At 43.3% G+C, this 17740-nt stretch overlaps 1 protein-coding gene across 1 annotated transcript; it reads left to right on the top strand.

Moving 5' to 3' along the window:
- Nucleotides 1-2443: 2443 nt before the first annotated feature.
- CIDEA (cell death inducing DFFA like effector a) lies at nt 2444-17178 on the top strand. Its single transcript, XM_024212582.2, has 5 exons — nt 2444-2519; nt 8166-8322; nt 9078-9224; nt 12735-12916; nt 16643-17178. The coding sequence occupies exons 1-5, from the start codon at nt 2482-2484 to the stop codon at nt 16770-16772; spliced, it is 654 nt and encodes a 217-aa protein (XP_024068350.1). The 5' UTR covers nt 2444-2481; the 3' UTR covers nt 16773-17178.
- The last annotated feature ends 562 nt before the right edge of the window (nt 17179-17740 follow it).

The raw sequence follows: 17740 nt of genomic DNA, 5'->3' as shown, positions 1-17740 counted from the left end.
TCCCTGCTGAAACCAAACTCACCCCCCCACCCACCCCTGCTAAAAGCTAACTGCAGGGAAGGATTTCTTATCAGCCACAGGCAAACAGCACAGTAGGAACGGCCACCTCTGTCCCCTTAATTAAGTTCCCGTATTTCAAGCAGGTTACCATGAGCGATATCACTCTCCTGAGGATTACACAGCGAGATAAAGAACGGATGTTGCTTGAATGCCAGCAAACACCGGGACCATACGCTGCCAGGCTTTGTCAGGCAATGATACCAGATTACTTGCTGCAAGCATGGCGTGGTCAAGTGTCCTACCATGGAGGACGGAATAAAGCGGCACTGCCCAGAAACCTTGTGGCAAGGCTTTTGGAGTACCTGCAAGAGAGCTTCATGGAAATGTCCCTGGAAGATTTCCGCTCCATCCCCAGACACGTTAACAGACTTTTCCAGTAGCTGTACTGGCTGCGAATGCATCCCAAGTCCTCAGGGCAAAATAATCATTAAAAAACCTTGCTTTTGAACTATGTTTTATATTTTAAAAGGTAAACTCACCTGAGGTCCCTTCCATGGGGTCATGGTCTTGGCTACTGGCTTGGGAGGCTTGGGAGGGTACTTCAGTCAGGCTGAGAAAAAGCTCCTGGCTGTTGGGGAGAACGGAGTGCTGGGTGCTATCTGCAAGATCCTGATCTTCCTCTTCCTCCTCCTCCTCCTCTTCTCCACCCTCAGAATCCTCAGGTGTAGAGACTATCCCAGACCCGGTTTGCACGATCACAGGTGGGGTAGTGGTGGCGGCCCCCCCTAGAATTGCATTCAGCTCTGCGTAGAAGCGGCATGTCCGCGGCTCTGACCCGGAGCGACCGTTTGCCTCCTTTGTTTTTTGATAGGCTTGTCTGAGCTCCTTGACTTTCACGCGGCACTGATCTGAGTCCCTATTGTGGCCTCTCTCCATCATGCCCTTGGAGATTTTATCAAAAGTTTTGGCATTTCGTCTCTTTGAACGAAGTTCTGCTAGCACTGAATCCTCACCCCATACAGCGATCAGATCCAGTACCTCCCGTGTGGTCCATGCTGGTGCTCTTTTTCGATTATCAGCCTGCATGGTTACCTGTGCTGATGAGCTGAGGTATCTGGGGTCACCTGTGCTCTCCACGCTGAGCAAACAGGAAACAGGAAATGCAATTCAAATTTTCCTGGGTCTTTTCCTGTCTACCTGGCCAGTGCATGCGAGTTCAGAATGCTGTCCAGAGCGGTCAGTGGTGCACTGTGGGATAGCTCCCGGAGGCCAATAACATCGATTTGTGGCCACACTAACCCTAATTCGGATTAACAAAATCGATTTTGACGTTACTCCGTTCGTCGAGGTGGAGTTCAGAAATCGATTTAAAGGGCCCTTTAATTCGAATTAACAGGCTCCGTAGTGTGGACGGGTGAAGGGTTAATTCGGATTAACGCTGCTAAATCCGAATTAAAGTCCTAGTGTGGACCAGGCCTAACAAATTTATTAGAGCATAAGCTTTCGTGGGCTACAGCCCACTGATTCTACAGTGGCTTGGAAGCTTTTATACTCAGTTTACACCTGGGCGAACACTACCATTTTAATGTGCTATTCGTTTTATACCCACTTTGCACAGATGTAAACGAACACACCAGCTGCAGAGGAGTCATGCCATAGTAGTCACACCACTGCTCTATTTATCAGCCTATGGCCATCTCAACCTATACCCACCAGAAAACCTCTATGATCGCATCAGAATGTACTGTACAAAGACAAACACGAACAAAATCTATAGAAAGCTTTCTATTAAAAGGTAGTGAGGAAAAATTGTGCAAAACCAAAGCAGGGAAAATAAAGTGACAGTGAAGAGACCATCACATTGGCTACCAGGGAATCAGAAACAGTCATCAGTGATACATAGGCAGAGGGGACCAAGCCCCATTTATTCCTTAATCATTATGAAGATAAGTAAGCGGGATGCCTGGTGCATCCAGCCGCCTGCTCTGAGAAACAGCCCGTGTCCTTTGCACTCTCGCAACAGCCAGGGGGCTGCAGCCTGCCAATAAATGTTTTGATGTGGTCCCTGCCCCTCCAGTCAACCCCACCCACTTCTTCCCCGGTCCCTTCTCCACCTTTCCTGCTCATCTTCCCTCCCCCACCCCAATTCTCACTCTCTGACCCTCCCCTCTACCTTAAGCCTTCTCCAGTCAACCCCCCCATTACCCCTCCCCCCTCTGACCCGCACTGCGGCCCCATCCCTCACGCCCGGGCTCAAGCGAACCCCAGCAGCTCCGCACCCCCGCCAGGAGGGCACTAGGAGTGGGCGCGGCTGAGCATGGGGGAGGGGGGAGATGATAATGGGCGTGGCTTCCCATGAGTGGGCGGGGTTCGCTCGGTCGGGGGCGGGGCCAGCTGCCGGCATAAGTAGCGGCGGCCGCGGGTAGTTCCTAGGCTGGTGGTTGTTGGCGCGGCGCCCGGCTCAGCACGGCACGGCACAGCATGGAGAGCGCTCGGGACTACGCCGGCACCCTGGTGCGGTAAGTGAGCGCGTGTCCCCGGGGGTGCACCGGCCCGAGACTAGCAAAGCGCAGCGGGGATCCGAGGCTGGATCCAAACGCGGGGGCTTCCAGCCTCCCCGCCCATATGCTGCTGCCGGGGCTCAGCCCGTGGGCCGCCGAGCAATCCGCTTCGCCCTCCGCCTGCCCTAATCCCGGGGGATCCCGCAGCCGGGGGGGCTCTCTGGCTCACTCGAAACCTTTCGATAGCTGCTGTTGAAAATGTAACTCGCAGATGTTACCTGGCGCTCTTGGAAGCAACCTAGCGCCCGCACCTTCTGGCTTAATATAAAAGCTGCAGTGCCTTGTAGTGATGACTTCACCTGCTGAAAACCCCGTGCGTCCGAGCTTGGCATCTTGCTTCCTCTGAAACTAGCCTTGTTTTAAGGAGACAGAAGAGATGGTAGTGGATTAGCAGTTTCCGTATGAAAAGGAATCGCAACATAGTTGCACGTTCGTTGTACTGAAAAGGAAACTTTTTTTTCCTAGTGTCTCCTTTCATCCACTTCTTTTTTAAAAGAACAAAGATTTGGGTCAAGTGTCTTAACAGTGATCAAACTATTTTTAGACGATAGCCATGGCTCTGTCATAGTATTGGTACTACAGCAGGAGTACAGTTAGCTCCGTTGCTTCAGGAGTAACTGTATACACTGCTATTAAATCTCAAATGTTTGAAAATTGAGACTGAAAGGAAACAATAAGGTAATTTTAAAGACTAGACAAAATTGTGATTGGTCTTGTGTTCTATAGCATTTGAAGGTGAAACTCCCACTGTCTTGATTATAAGCTTTGGCATTCTGGAGTTTGTTTCAATTCTTAGTTGCCTAACACTTGCATCTTGATGATTGAGATCTTATAAAAGATAATAGCAAGTAAACAAAAGTTCCTTTGCTTTAATTAAATACAGGACACTAAATCATATGTACAATGTTCTGGCAGTAAAACTAGCAAATGGTACATTTACTGCACCATAGTATATACTAAACCAATCAATCTGTGGGTCGCGACCCAGTACTGGATCATGGCATGTCAGGCGCTGGGTCGCCTTGCTCTGGTCAGCACCGCCATCCGAGACATTAAAAGTCCCATTGTCAGTGCTGCCCAGCTAAGGCAGGCTAGTGCTTACCCTTTCGGACACTGCACTGTGCCCCGGAAGCGGACAGTAGCAGGTCTGGCTCCTAGGTGGGGGGGGGGGCACAGAGCTCCATGTGCTGCCCCCATCCCAAGCACCAGCTCCGCACCGGCCAATGGGAACTGGGGCGGTGCCTGCGGGTGAGTTACGCGGAGCTGCTTGAGTGCCTCCACCTAGGAGCCAGACCTGCTGGCCACTTCCAGGGCACAGAGTGGTCTGTGGTGCACCCCGGCTGTGTTGCTGACTGGGAGATGCCAGAGGTAAATCTGTTCCTGCACCCCAACCCCCCTGCCCCAGTCCTGAGCCTTCCAAACCCCTCATCCCTGGCCCCAGCTCAGAGCCTGCACCCTAATCCCTTGCCCCAGCCCGGAGCCCCCTCCCACACCCTGAACCCCTCATTCCCAGCCCCACCCTGTAGCCCTCACCCCTGCACCCCCAACCCTCTGCCCCAGCCCTGAGCCCCTCCCACACCCCAAGCCCTTCATCCCCAGCTCCATTGGGTCGTAGGCATCAACAATTTTCTTCAACTGGGTCCTCAGAAAAAGTTTGAAAACCACTGTACTAAACAACCAGCTGTCATGCCAAGAAAGTGTAAGGCTCATGGGTCAACCATTAAATTTAAGATGTGACTTAAGACTTAAATCTATATTTGTGTTTCAGCTATTCAGTATGTCTAAAAAGACAGTTCTCACTATGGAGCAGTCTTAAATTTGTCTCATTCCTGTCTTCATCGTGTACATTCTAATTAATCTAAATTAGCTATTCCAGTAATTTTTTTATCATTCACAGAACTTTAGAGAGAGCTCTAAAATGCATAGTCTGGGGAAATGCTAATAGCACTTCCTCCCTGAAACACTAACTGCATCACTTTTAGCTGATTCACTCTCTTGATGCTAAGGGTAGCCCTTTTAGTCAATTTACTCTAATCTAAAGGTCACAAACAGGCTATAGATTGGTGTTGTGCAACTTGTGACTTCTGAGCATGACTGAAGGCTGTTGCACCACATCACTTAGACAACCATGCATGACACCCTGGATGTTGTCTGCAAGCTGTCTCAAGCTTTTCAGCCAACAGTGTGCACAGGGTTCATTATAAAGTACCACCCACTGAAAAGTAGATGAATTATGAATCCTACATGTCTCCATTCTAAAAACAAGTGTTCGGAATACTATGCAAGTTCCTAGTTCAAAAATGAAGAACTTCTAATATGGCTCTAACACCAAGTTTAGCAGATTACTAAAGTTTGAGGATGATGGTTGTGTACCTTTGTAGAAAACTCTTCCATGCCCTGGAACTGGTATTACTGCCTAGACAGAGTAAAATACCTGTACCCTCACCAGGGCCGGCTCCAGCATTTCTGCCGCCCTAAGCAAAAAAAAAAAGCCGCGATCGGCGGCGGCAGTTCAGGGGCAGGTCCTTCGCTCTTAGAGGGAGTGCAGGACCTGCCACCCCCGAATTGCCACAGGTGCTGCCCCTCTCCTTTAGCCACCCCAAGCACCTGCTTGTTAAGCTGGTGCCTGGAGCCGGCCCTGACCCTCACTGCCTCCCTAAAACATACCCCTTGTAGTTTAATAATAAAACAGTTGTGGGCCTGTTTAACTTAACTTAATAATGAAGTTATTAAATGTAATTAGCATTTCTTGCTATTGTTGCACTATTTTCCTTTCTTGGCTGTCACTTTTTCTTTACACAGTAGATTGTGGGGTACCAAGTCTTGCGGTGACACCAAGCCACCTGAGGATTCCCTTGCATCAGGCATCCACTTGTCTGTTTCAAAGGCTGCTTTCTAATTGCTACTGTATAAAGCAGCCAGACTGGGTTCCAAGAATCTGGATTAGTATATCTAAAAGTCTTTGGCTGCAGTCACTATGGACATGTAAGAATTGGATCTGGTGTCCAAATAGGTAAAAAGGCAAGCAGTCACTGATGGCTCCTATCACTAAGAGAATCATGTTTGCTCTACCACTTGGGAACCCAGAGTTCTCAGCTACCTGAACAGGCAGTAACAGTTTCAGGTTAAATATTGCAGTGACAGTCTTACTATAAATGTAGGCAGGTATCATAGATGGAAACCGTGACTGATGGTAGTACTAGAGAACTTCAATTCTGAACCTGTTCATATCCCCAAAAAAGGTAATTCGAATGAGAATCTTGAATCTTAATGTGATCCTGTGGCCTTGTTTACATGTTGGATCCAAAACTGGGCACTATATTTTGATACTACTGGAGGATTTGGGTGCCAAAATTGGACAAATAGCAGCACAAGATGGCAGAAATCATATAAGCTCAGCTCTTGAGCTATTTAACCTGAACCCAAGCTCTTACTTGGCTCTGAATCCTAAACCTAAAGCCCACATGATGCTTCCTTGTTCTGTCAGTAACTCTTATTGATACATAATATATGCCTTGGCCTTTTGCTTTTTTCTTATGCTTCTGCCTGAACAAATTCCCTTCTTGGCAAAATAAGACTTCACAAGGCTTAGTTCAGCTTAGTTCACCTCTACCCTGATATAACATGAATTCAGATATAATGCGGTAAAGCAGCGCTCTGGGGGGAGGGGGCTGCGCACTCTGGTGGATCAAAGCAAGTTCAATATAACGTGGTTTCACCTAAAACGTGGTAAGATTTTTTTTTTGGCTCCCGAGGACAGCGTTGTATCGGGGTAGAGGTGTAGTTAGAAAGTAAACTGTGACACTTAATATCCTCAAACCTCAACTGTTCCACCTGGGCTTGTAGGGTCCTTTTGATTATGATCGATTCTAGTACTGTACTGGCAAAGTAACTTTTATATAAAAGTGATGTATGCTTCCTGTTTGAAAAAGTTGCAGACAGCTTCCTACTATGGGGGCCTTAAGCTTGATGATGGGATATGAAACTTCTTGGTTGTATGCTACTTATCCAAATCAAATCCATATTGCTAGCATTCAAAAGGTAAAAACTGATCACATTTGTCACTAGGCATAAGTTCAAGAGCAAATACCTACATCACAAAAACTTAACTGTACTGTAATTCTTTGCTGAAATTGGTAACTGAGCAGAAAAATGCCAATTCGCCCCAGGGATAAGTTCAAATCAGGGTTGAAGTGCACACTGGTATGGCAGGAAAACTTACAATGTTGAATTTTGCACTGTATCTGATTATTATCAGTGATGCCTAGTACCTCATGTGCTGAATTTCCTCTTCGGAGGGAAAAACCATCCAGCAAGCAATGGCTTCAACTACACATGGAATAAATATGAATCAAAAGAATACTTCTTGAATTAAGTGAATCTCAAACTAAGAATATGTTGCTGATTATGAAGAACAAAGCCAGTATAAGTGAAGGATATGTCTGGCCAGAATTAAACCTGTGAGAGGCACTTATCAGGAACTAGAACCAAAACATAACTTGATAGTCAAAACTAGCAATCTCTGACTTTCAGAGCAACAAACTTAGTCCATGCATCCTCAGCTGAATTAAATGGGCTCAGGGAAGATTTTTATCATATTCACTATAATAAATCTAATTTCAAGCAAATAAATCTAACTTCAGCCAAATAATTGCATCAAATTGAACACTAGTAAAATAGTCATTCCAGTGATTAGGCTACCTGGGGCATCTAACTTGCTGCATCACTGGCAGATTTTCAAATCTTGACAAAGCCAGTGCTGCAGAGAAGTAATGGGTTGTATCTTAAAATAGCTCCTGCTAGCTAGCTTGCTACTTGCAACAGGTATGTAAACCCCCAGTGCTTTGGTGATGTAATAATGGAAGTTATCCAGGTGAATCCCTGCCTCATAGCAGGTGGATGCAGAGGCACTGTGTTGATGGGACCCACAACCATGTATGCATTACAATTTACTAGACTAAAACTGGCTTGTCTTATCTAGTAAAGAACTTTCTTTCATACAGCTATTCAAATGCATCAGCCAAATGAAAGATCAGTTTCCTTATCTGTAAGATAAACAATGGTGCTGAAGTAAACTAAGTTGGAAAGGTAGCTGCTCTAAGCAAGGAGACCCCCGGGGCCTCAGGGATGTGCCACCCACTTCTGGGAGCGGCGCGGAGTCAGGGCAGGTAGGAAGCCTGCCTTTGCCCTGCTGCGCTGCCGGACTTTGTGTGCAGGGAGGGGAAGGAGTTGATCAGCAGAACCTGCAGACCCCTTGGGGTACACTTGGGGACCCCCAGGAGTCCACAGACCCCAGTTTGAGAAATGCTGCAATATCCTATTAAAGAATGTCAGTCATTGTAAGCAGGACTGGGACCAGTGGTGACCTGGCCAAGTTGGTCCCAAATGTCGATACAGTTCTAAAACTGAAAATCATTATCTTGCCAAGAAGAAAGCAAATACACTAGTTTTATTGAAACAACTTTGATCCCTGACCACCTTAAAGAAACTAGTCTGGTCTCAACTGGCCTGTGAGAACTACATATGAGCATTATATAGTGAATGCATAAATCACAATGACTAATCTTAATGTTTGTCATTTTAATTAAAATAAACTGCTTTTAGATCTCTGGTATCCATGGGAACATCTGTGGGGTCGGTGACGAGACAGACCCTATTCCCTCCTCTCACACCTGCAGCCCGACCCTTCCGTGTATCAAATCATGACCGCAGCAGTCGGAAAGGAGTTGTTGCAAGCAGTCTGCAGGAGCTTATTAGCAAGGTATATCAAACACTTGATTGAGACTTAAAACTACTTGTCAGTAAGAACATAATACCTAGGCCTTCTGGTCTCAATTCTCTGAGAGCAACACTTACTTTACCCTGGGCTAAGTCAAATGACTGAAATATAGGCTCTCATTTTTGAGGCTCTGAATTCTGAAACCTGGTGAATTGGAGTCTAAGATATACCATGGCTTTTTAGAAATGTATTTGTGGGATATTTAGTGTCAAATTTGGGATGAAACTTCATTGAAACATAGCATAGTCCTTCAACAGAAGGAGATACTGGAAATACTGTCTCAAAACTAAACTAAAATGGAGTCTTGCTCTGAAAGACTCAACTAGACTGCTTATGGAGCTATTCTTAATGACCTGTAGTTGGATTCCTCCTTTTTAAAACTAACCCTTTGCATTTAAATACATTCTCAAAGCCTGCTTACATTACCATGAGATCCAGATACTCTGAAAGTTCTGTGCACTTTCACAGCAACTTGATTAGGGGGTGGGGGAAGAAAAGAGTAACTACTCTGTGGAGTACAGGACCACATGGTGTCATATTGGATGTCACAACTCTTCCTTGGTGTGGAAGTTGGAACTGATCTTTATAGGTAAAACAGAAGCAAATCAGTACCTTCTTTTGGTGTTCAACTACTCTGCAAATGAGTAGGTTGCTGTCCTTAAATGTTGAATAGACAGAAGGAATTAACTTAACAAAGCAGATAGCATTGTGAATTAGATCTACTATTTTTATTGTAGGCCCTAGATGCCTTGCTGATTACTGCTGGACTGATTACTCTAGTTTTGGAGGAAGATGGCACAGTTGTGGATACTGAAGAGTTCTTTCAATCACTGGGAGATAATACTCACTTCCTTCTTCTAGAAAAAGGACAGAAGTGGACACAAGTAAAGTGTTAACAGCTTTTTTGTAACTTTTGCAGATCATCTTTTTGGCTTAAGGAGACTTGTGGCAGCTGGCAGTGGGAAAGGGGTGGGAGTGGGGGAGGAATGGGAGGAAAATTCTCTTCAGAGAAGGCTGGATGTCAAAACCAAAACCAGCTTACTATGCTAAGAATACATAATCTTTCCAGAGGACTAGAAATAGGGAGTTCTTCTGACCCTTGCTGAACAGGCAGAAAACCTCTTACAAAAACATACGTATTTAATTCCAATTTATGCTAACAGGCATCTACAAGGACCAAAAAAATCCCTTTTTTTGCTCAAGTCTGTATCCTATAGTATAGAAATCTGACTTTTCCTGGGGGTGGCGGGGGAGGGAAAACTATACACCTATATATATTTATATTTTTACATCTAGGGTGACCAGATGTCCCAATTTTATAGGGACAGTCCCCATTTTTGTCTTTTTCTTATATAGGCTCCTATTACCCCCCCCACCTCCATCCTGATTTTTTCATTTGTTTGGTCACCCTATTTACATCAGGCAAAACAGACTTTTTTTTTAAAGCATGACTTTTCCTCTATGCAGCTCACCTTAAAGTAAAAGCCAAGGCATGATTACAGCATAATCTGAAATAGTCTAAAATTCCATATTAGATAGTCAATGGAGGTAACTAACTTAGGAAAAAATATTTCTGCATTATTCCACTTGCAGAATCTTAGGAAAGGGCTAAAGTGTGCCATCAAAACATAATTATGAAATAGAAAAACACAAATCTAGACTTTTTTATTGGCATAAGAGCATTTCAAGATGAATGTGCCTGGTTCACCTAATGGTTTTAGTGTTGTTGGTTTTTTTTTCTTTTGTCTTTTGGTTTTTTTGACACTCCTTCCCTTGGGCTGCAAATTGGGGGCCTTAGTCACATGTGGGAATAGTCCAGATCAGATCTCCATAATGCATATAAGAGACTAGGTCATTTCTCTAATGGCCCTTCTGTTATATGACCGCTCTCTAGAAAAACAAATTGCTTGTGCTTGTCAAGTGACACAGGCTAGCAGTACCACTGTCTCCTCTGAATGCCCATGGATGTCCAGCCTTAAGTTGTCACCTGTCTTAGACTAGGACCTAGGTTGCAGGCTCCTGTTTATGCATGATTGCCTCAGTAGGCCTGGGTTGCAGACAAAGCTTCCAAGGAGCAGAACTGAAGAGATTGGGCAGTAGTCCCCAGTGACCAGATAGCCTTTTCAAAACCAGGTCATGTTTCTTAACAGAAGGAACATCACCTAGCATAAAACACAAATTTTGAAATTGCCTATACAGGCTCATCTACCTAGAGTTCACCATCCTCTTGATGTTAGCCAGGTAGACCTAATGTTTTCAAATTTCCTCTGACAGATTCTCCTTTCTTTCCAAAGTGGGACTTACTGTTTAGTGTCCCTTTGATCTTAGGCTTCATCTCTGGTTCCTTAACTAATAGCCCAGACATTGTTTTCTTAATGTTCCTGGAAGTGTTCTCCTCAGAAGTATCCTGTCTGTAGTTATTGTGGTGGTTCCTGCTTTGTTTCCCTCCACAAGACCCCTTTTGACCTGGTCCATAGTCAAACTATCCTTGCAGCAATTGAACAAGCATAATATGCATAAATTAATAGAAGCCTCACATCTCTAGGAAAAGTGTATGAATTGGAGACTCCAGAGGAGAGCAATACTTGGTTGTGTTTTTTTTTAAACCTAACCTATGAGGAAAGGCTAAAAACTGGGCATATGGGGGGCGGGGGGGGCAGGGGAGAAGAAAAAAGATTTAGGTTCCTCCTCAGTCTTCAAATATGTTCAAGGCTGTTTATAGAGAGGATGGGGGATCAATTTTTTTTCTGTCTAGGCTCATAACTACTTGTCCTATCTTAAATAATCTGCAGCAAGGGAAATCTAAGTTAGAAAGGGTTTTCTAGTATCTATAAGGGTAATTAATCTCTGGAATAGGTTTCCAAGGGAAGTTGTGGAACCCTCATCACTGGAGGCTTTTATGGAGAGGTTGGACAAACCCCTGTTTGGAATCATCTGGTTTACTTGGTCCTGCCTCCAGCACAGCAAGTTGGACTTGCGTTCTTGAGGTCACTTCTAGCCCTATATTTCAATGACTCAGACTCCACAGTGATCTATGTATAGTTACAAAATAACTCAAATGAGGAACATGGCTCAGTCATATGTCATCTGCTAGCATCCTCCAACTTAAAAGCTACAAAAAAGGGCATGGGAACTAGCTAATGAGCACACTGAAAGAGTACTTGTAAAAACATAATTCCAAAGGTTTTAAATTCATCCTTGTGAAAGGGAGCCAAACCCTAAGCATTTACTGTGGACTGGCAAAGCAAAAACAAATGCAGAGCAGTCTAGTGTAAACATTAGTGAGGCCAAGTGCCCTAGTAATCTGTATCTTAGCCTTTCTTGTACATTGCTTACTAGATAAAATTGCAAAGCTGCTCCAAGCAGTCTTCATTTTTTAAAAATAGTGATAAGTGATGTATAAAGCATTCCAGAAGCACTAATTAGAGTAAAATTTCTCATTGAGTAAGATACAAGATATATCCACTAGGTGTCTCCCTACAGCATTGGACTGCTGCAGACACTTCTCAGTGACAATATCTTAAGAAGGGGGAAAAGCATGAGCAGCTTTTCACTTGGTAGACAACCTGGGAGGAGATCAAGATTTAGCAGTTGAAGGTGCTTGCTTTCTAACCACTATCCCTGTCCTTCCCTCCTTTAAGTTTGCTTAAGTACAACTTAGAATAGTCACAGAACAGCACGAAGTCCCATCATAGTGGTTCCTTCCAGTGACTTATTAGACTATTTGTAGGTTACTTCAAATCCTAGTCCTAAGGACTGGGTCCACAAATCACCAAACACCCAATTCCCAGATGCCATCCAAGGCCCAGTCACCATGAAGCTGGGCAAACTCCCCTTTGAAGGCAAACATTGGGCATCTGGACTTCTGATTTGCTTTAAGTGGACTGCTGCAGCAAACAGACTAATATTTTAAAGTAATCTCTTCTCAGTTACTGGTTGTTCATGTCATAACTGGTGTCATTGTGCCAATACAGCTGACTTGCTAAATAACTTTAACATGTGACTAGTTTAGTAATCCTGATGGAATTTGGCCCTGATAGTTCAAGGAGTCTCAGGTCATCTTAGGACAAGTCTGACTAAAGAAAAGTAATATTTCATATATGCAAAAATGACATCTTGAAGGGAGTATCCATTAACATATAAAAGATTAGTTACTTTAGAGAGTCCTCTAACAGGCCTGATCAGGCCTTAAATGAAGTCCTGATGAAAGCTGCAAGTTTGTGGCAAATACCTTGTTACCACTACTTGGATTCATATCCCACACCAATAATGTAGATTGGAATAACATTTGATACCTCTAAAGAATAGCTGCATTATCTAGGGTCATTAAGGTATATTCTCTATGCTATTGCCTCTACTAATATAGCATAAAATTAAATGTCTCTTTAAATTAGGGAGAAAATTATATCCTCGCTGTACAGCAGAATAAGAAAATGGGGGTAGCCAACATTACTCTGGACTTGTACAAGCTGAATCCAAAGGATTTTATTGGCTGTCTAAACATTAGAGCTACTTTCTATGAAATCTACTCTGTGTCATATGACATCAAATGTATGGGAGCAAAGACTGTGCTGCGGTAAGTATGCATTCCTATTTGTCAGTGGGGGTAATAAAGTAGATATAAACTGAAACAAGTCTCAAAGGAGCATGAACTTTAAATTATCCCACAATGAAGATGCTAACTGGTTACCCATGTCAGCATTCACTACTAGAGGCAAAGGCATTTTTAGACTGTTTCCTGCCCATGACACAGCACTCTGCAATAGCCATTCTTAGCTTTTTTTCTTTTTTTTTTATTTTACAATGACTTTTATGTATCTAAGAGCTAAGGTTCTGTGGCAGAAATTTAAAATAGAACCTTACCACAAGAGTAAGATATTACAAATGGAAGTGTTATAAGCAAAACCAGTTTATGTACAGTACCTGGTGGTTGAAGGCTGACTTGTTGGGAAGGATGCCAAGTTCCTTTAGTTGAAATCAAAACTACTTCAGTGTAGTGAAATGAAGGACTGAATAACAGTAACCTTTAGGGCATGGAGAAAATAGAGAAATGAGGGGTGTAAAGTGAACTTTTTATTATCTTTAGGTGGATTTCACATATCTGAATAAGATTGTGGGCAGGAGCGCCGCCAGCTTTTCTGCCGCCCTAGGGCGGCAGAAGGTCCCGCCCCAAAATGCCACCCCCCACAGAGCCAGCGGAAGGTCCTGCTGCCGAAATACCACCGCAGTCACTGCCCCCCAAATTGTAGCGTCCTAGGTGACCGCCTAGGTCGCCTAATGGGCTGCGCTGGCCCTGATTGTGGGATGTCTTGGTTCCCAAGTGAACTGCCTCTCCCTGATACAGAGCAGTTTGGGCTAAGTGTATCCCTTCAAATACTGAAATGCAGATACTTTTTAATAGCATATATTGACACTCCCTGGGTGAAGATGGAAGCAAATATTCTACCTACTCTGCCAGAGTGTAGAAGGCCTATTAGTTATAGGTTGAAACTACATGAACTTGAAGATATTCTGTATCACTTAAGTGAGGACTTCAAAAGACAATGGCTTACTGACCGAGATGAAAGAGTTCTAAATTGCAAACAGCACACCTTTCTGCACCTGTCTGACAAAGTTCTGACCCCTCAAATCCTATGTAACTTAAGACTAAAGACACTGGCCTAAAATTGGCATAGACTGATAGTCTATCCCTTAATGTCTGGATTCTCAGTCTTGGATTTAAATGAGGGTCCAGTTATGCCATGTATTATACCCTTGCCCAGCACTGATTTCAGTGGGGCTGGATGGGTAACTGAGTGCAGAACTTTGTTTAACAGAACTAAACACTGTCCCCTTGTGACAAGTGGGGACTAATGTCTTGTGCCAATCTTTAATTCAATTAACAGTTATGGGTTTGGACTCTGACAATGGAACTTGCATTGTAAGAGGGAATTTTAAGTGATAGTTCCTCCAAACTCTTGCCAGCATGCTGCAGCTGCTGAGAGAAGCTGATACAGGAAGTGCTGCAAAAAGCAGCAGGCAGACAGCTGAGGTATCTGGAGTCCTGCTACAAGCATAGCTATATTACAATAAGACCGTTCTAGGGCCAGTACGTGCAAGCAAGTCCTGCAAAGGGCTAGCTGGAAGGAAGATAAGAGCCTATCCCAAGTAGCTGCAAGCTGAAGACAAACTCTGCACTGGAGTCTAAAGAGTCCCTTGAAAAATGTGTTCTCTTGATTCTGAAGTCTCATACTGTGAATGTTCACTTGGCAGGCAGGGAGCCCCTTACATGCCATCAAACTTGATGAATTTTCTATTTCTTATTTTCTTATCAAAGAAAGGATCAAATGTCCAGACCAACAAATAACCATCTCCTCCACAGCTAAAAATGCCACTGGCACCCACGGCCAGTTGTCACACACATTGCAGCTGTTGTAAGACTCAGCTGCATGGAGGCCTAAGAAGGCTGCACCTGGTTCCATAAAGTCACTTGGCCAGTCCCAGCAGACTAATTGAAAAGAACATACTGAAGCTATATCAAATAGGTGCCTTGCATATCATGAAAAAGGAATGGTCTTTAAAGCACTGCCAAGTTCCTGAGAGATCTTTATTCAACTTCTGTAGAGTGAATTGCTGACTGCCAAAAAAAAAAACCTAAATTGTCTGTCTTCCTGTTGAGAGAACAATGAACTTCCCATAGGCAATCAGGGAGGATTGTAGGATAAGAGGATCTGCCTTCTGCATTAAACAGGAATCCTAGAAGTGGGTAGTACTAGTAGATCACTTACATTGGTCCTTACTCAGGGCTAGGCAAGCTAGGCAGACAAGAGAAGTGAGGCTTTATTTTGAGGAAGGGGGAGTGTTGGCCTAGTTCCTATCTTCTAAGGAATTGTTAGGGGGAGGGGTGGGGAAGAGGATCTCATTCATAGAGCAATGGTTGAGTTTGACTAGCCCTCTGATTATTACTGTACTTTGTTCCCTTTCCCTTGTTCTCTGCTTCCTAGTATATTTAGCTTGTAGCTGTGAGTTCAGGTAACTTCCAGGTACTTGAGTCTAAAAGATTCATTTGGGTTTAGAGCAGGGGTAGGCAACCTATGGCACATGCACCAAAGGCGGCACGCGAGCTGATTTTCAGTGGCACTCACACTGCCTGGGTCCTGACCACCAGTCTGGGAGGCCCTGCATTTTAATTTAATTTTAAATGAAGCTTCTTAAACATTTTAAAAACCTTATTTACTTTACATACAATAGTTTAGTTATATATTATAGACTTCTAGAAAGAGACCTTCTAAAAACATTAAAATGTATTACTGGCACGCGAAACCTTAAATTAGGGTGAATAAATGAAGACTCAGCACACCACTTCTGAAAGGTTGCCGACCCCTGGTTTAGAGAGAGAGAAAGCAGAATTGTAAATATACAGACTCAGAGCGAGTACAGAAAGCTGAACTCAGTGTAGTTCCTAGTCTAGATGGTCTGGTTTTCTCATTCTTAGAAAATATCACTCTAAGGGGTGACTGGAGGCTGGTGTACAAAGTGTATGTACCAAGAGATCATGAATACCCCAAGTGTTCAGCTTTATCTTCTCTATACCCCTGGAACTTGCACCAAAACCTGTGGGTCCTGATAATAGTGCTTACATTGCCTTAGTTTTATGGGTCTTGCAGCTTTAGGCAGGCTCAAAGACCAATACATGTTTCAAGCCAGTAATTCACTCTGGAATGTAAGCAGTAATTAATACTGGCGAATTGGGAGGACAAAGCTTTAAGATTCTCAGCTCCATTAGTATTACATATGTAAGTTCACTGCAGCCAAACAAGCCAATGTGAGTGCTCAAGTATAAGACCTGGTCAATACTTGAATAGACATGTCAGTGGTGGTTCTGTAGCTGGCATTCCTCCTTACTTCCCACCTTGTACTATACTAACAGGTAAAATGGATTAATGCTGCAGGGCTCAAATTGACTTCCTGATTACCTGAAGTCATTAATGGAAACATGGCAATCCCAGTAAGGGTATTTGGAATGTTCTGCTGATACTCAGGTAACTGCTTTGTCTGCATAACTTAAATTTCTCTTGCAGGCCCTAACTCTGCTACATGCAAACAGCTTCCTTCCCACTCAGTGGGAGTTGCTTATGTTGTGACTGCAGAATCAGGCCTTGGTGTAATGTTTGTTGCCAAACAATGGCTAGAAGTGGATGGAATGTGAGGATTCTTATAAATATGACTCATCCTAAAAGAGCCCTATGTGTCCTGAAACATGATGCAGCATTCTAAGACTTTCTTTTAGAAATGACATTGTTAAATTTTTTTTCTCTTCTAGGAGAATGCTTCGGTTTGTGTCCCATGTGGCACAAATAACTGGGCAGTTTCTTCTCTACACTGGATCTTATATGTTGCAGCTGATGGGTGAATATGAGGAAGATGGCATGTGTACAAGCTCAAAGCACTAACAAGCCATCTCACTTCTAATATCAGTTGCACCTTTTCACACCAAACATTCTCCTGTCCAATTCTAAAGAGAGCTTCATGATCTTAAATTAAAGTAGATGAGAAGTTCACTTTAATGGACAAACATGAATCTAACCTTTGCCCTTTGGCACACTTGCAGATCTTTCATTGTAAGATAATGATGTGACAATTGTAAATATGATCGGAGTCTTTAGTCTTTTTAATGCAGTGAATAGAAAGAGGTCTAATGTGTGGGAATTGGACAGAAGTTCCTTCCCCCCCTACACAGATATCCAAAATGAAGAAAAGGTATACATGGAAGCATGGACTCTTTGTACCAAGTGGTTGATACCCCTGCATGGATCAAGACTTAATTGTCTTGTGAGTAAACAACCATGTTGCACCTTCTGAATGAATTCTGTGTGGCTTTTAAGTTTCTTTTATATCCTCAGTACTGTTCATAAGTGTTCACCCCCTTGGCACTCAAATTCCCAGTTAAATTATGTTTCACTCTGTATCAATGTAAATAAATAACTTTTTTTTTTTCAGTACCATAGGATCTGGTGCAGTGAGCTCTGTCTAATTATCTGATTAAAATAATTAGTTTAAAGGTAGTAGAAATAGAGCTGCCCTTACCACTTTTTTTTTTTAAGGCTGGCATACACTTTTTTTTTTTTTTTTTTTTTTTTTTTTATGTTTTTTTAACCTTTTTTTTTTTTTTTTTGCATTACAGTGCTAATATGTATAACCATTGCCCTGTAAGCATACTGAAACTATATCCATGTAAGTACAGCCCCACAGGTTTATGCACTGCTAACTGTAGTGGCTTCTAAAATGTGAATTAAAGCAGCACAAACTGTGTAGATTTACATCTTGAGGATCACTTGCATTTCTCTTAACTCAGTATTTACAATTTCCAGTCCTGCATTGAATAAACTGGCTTAGTGTCTTATGCCTAGAATACTTACAC

Source organism: Terrapene carolina, unplaced genomic scaffold, assembly GCF_002925995.2.
Source record: "Terrapene carolina triunguis isolate 2854851 unplaced genomic scaffold, T_m_triunguis-2.0 Scaffold58, whole genome shotgun sequence".
Classification (NCBI taxonomy): Eukaryota; Metazoa; Chordata; order Testudines; family Emydidae; genus Terrapene; species Terrapene triunguis.
This window is presented reverse-complemented; position numbering and strand designations above follow the sequence as displayed.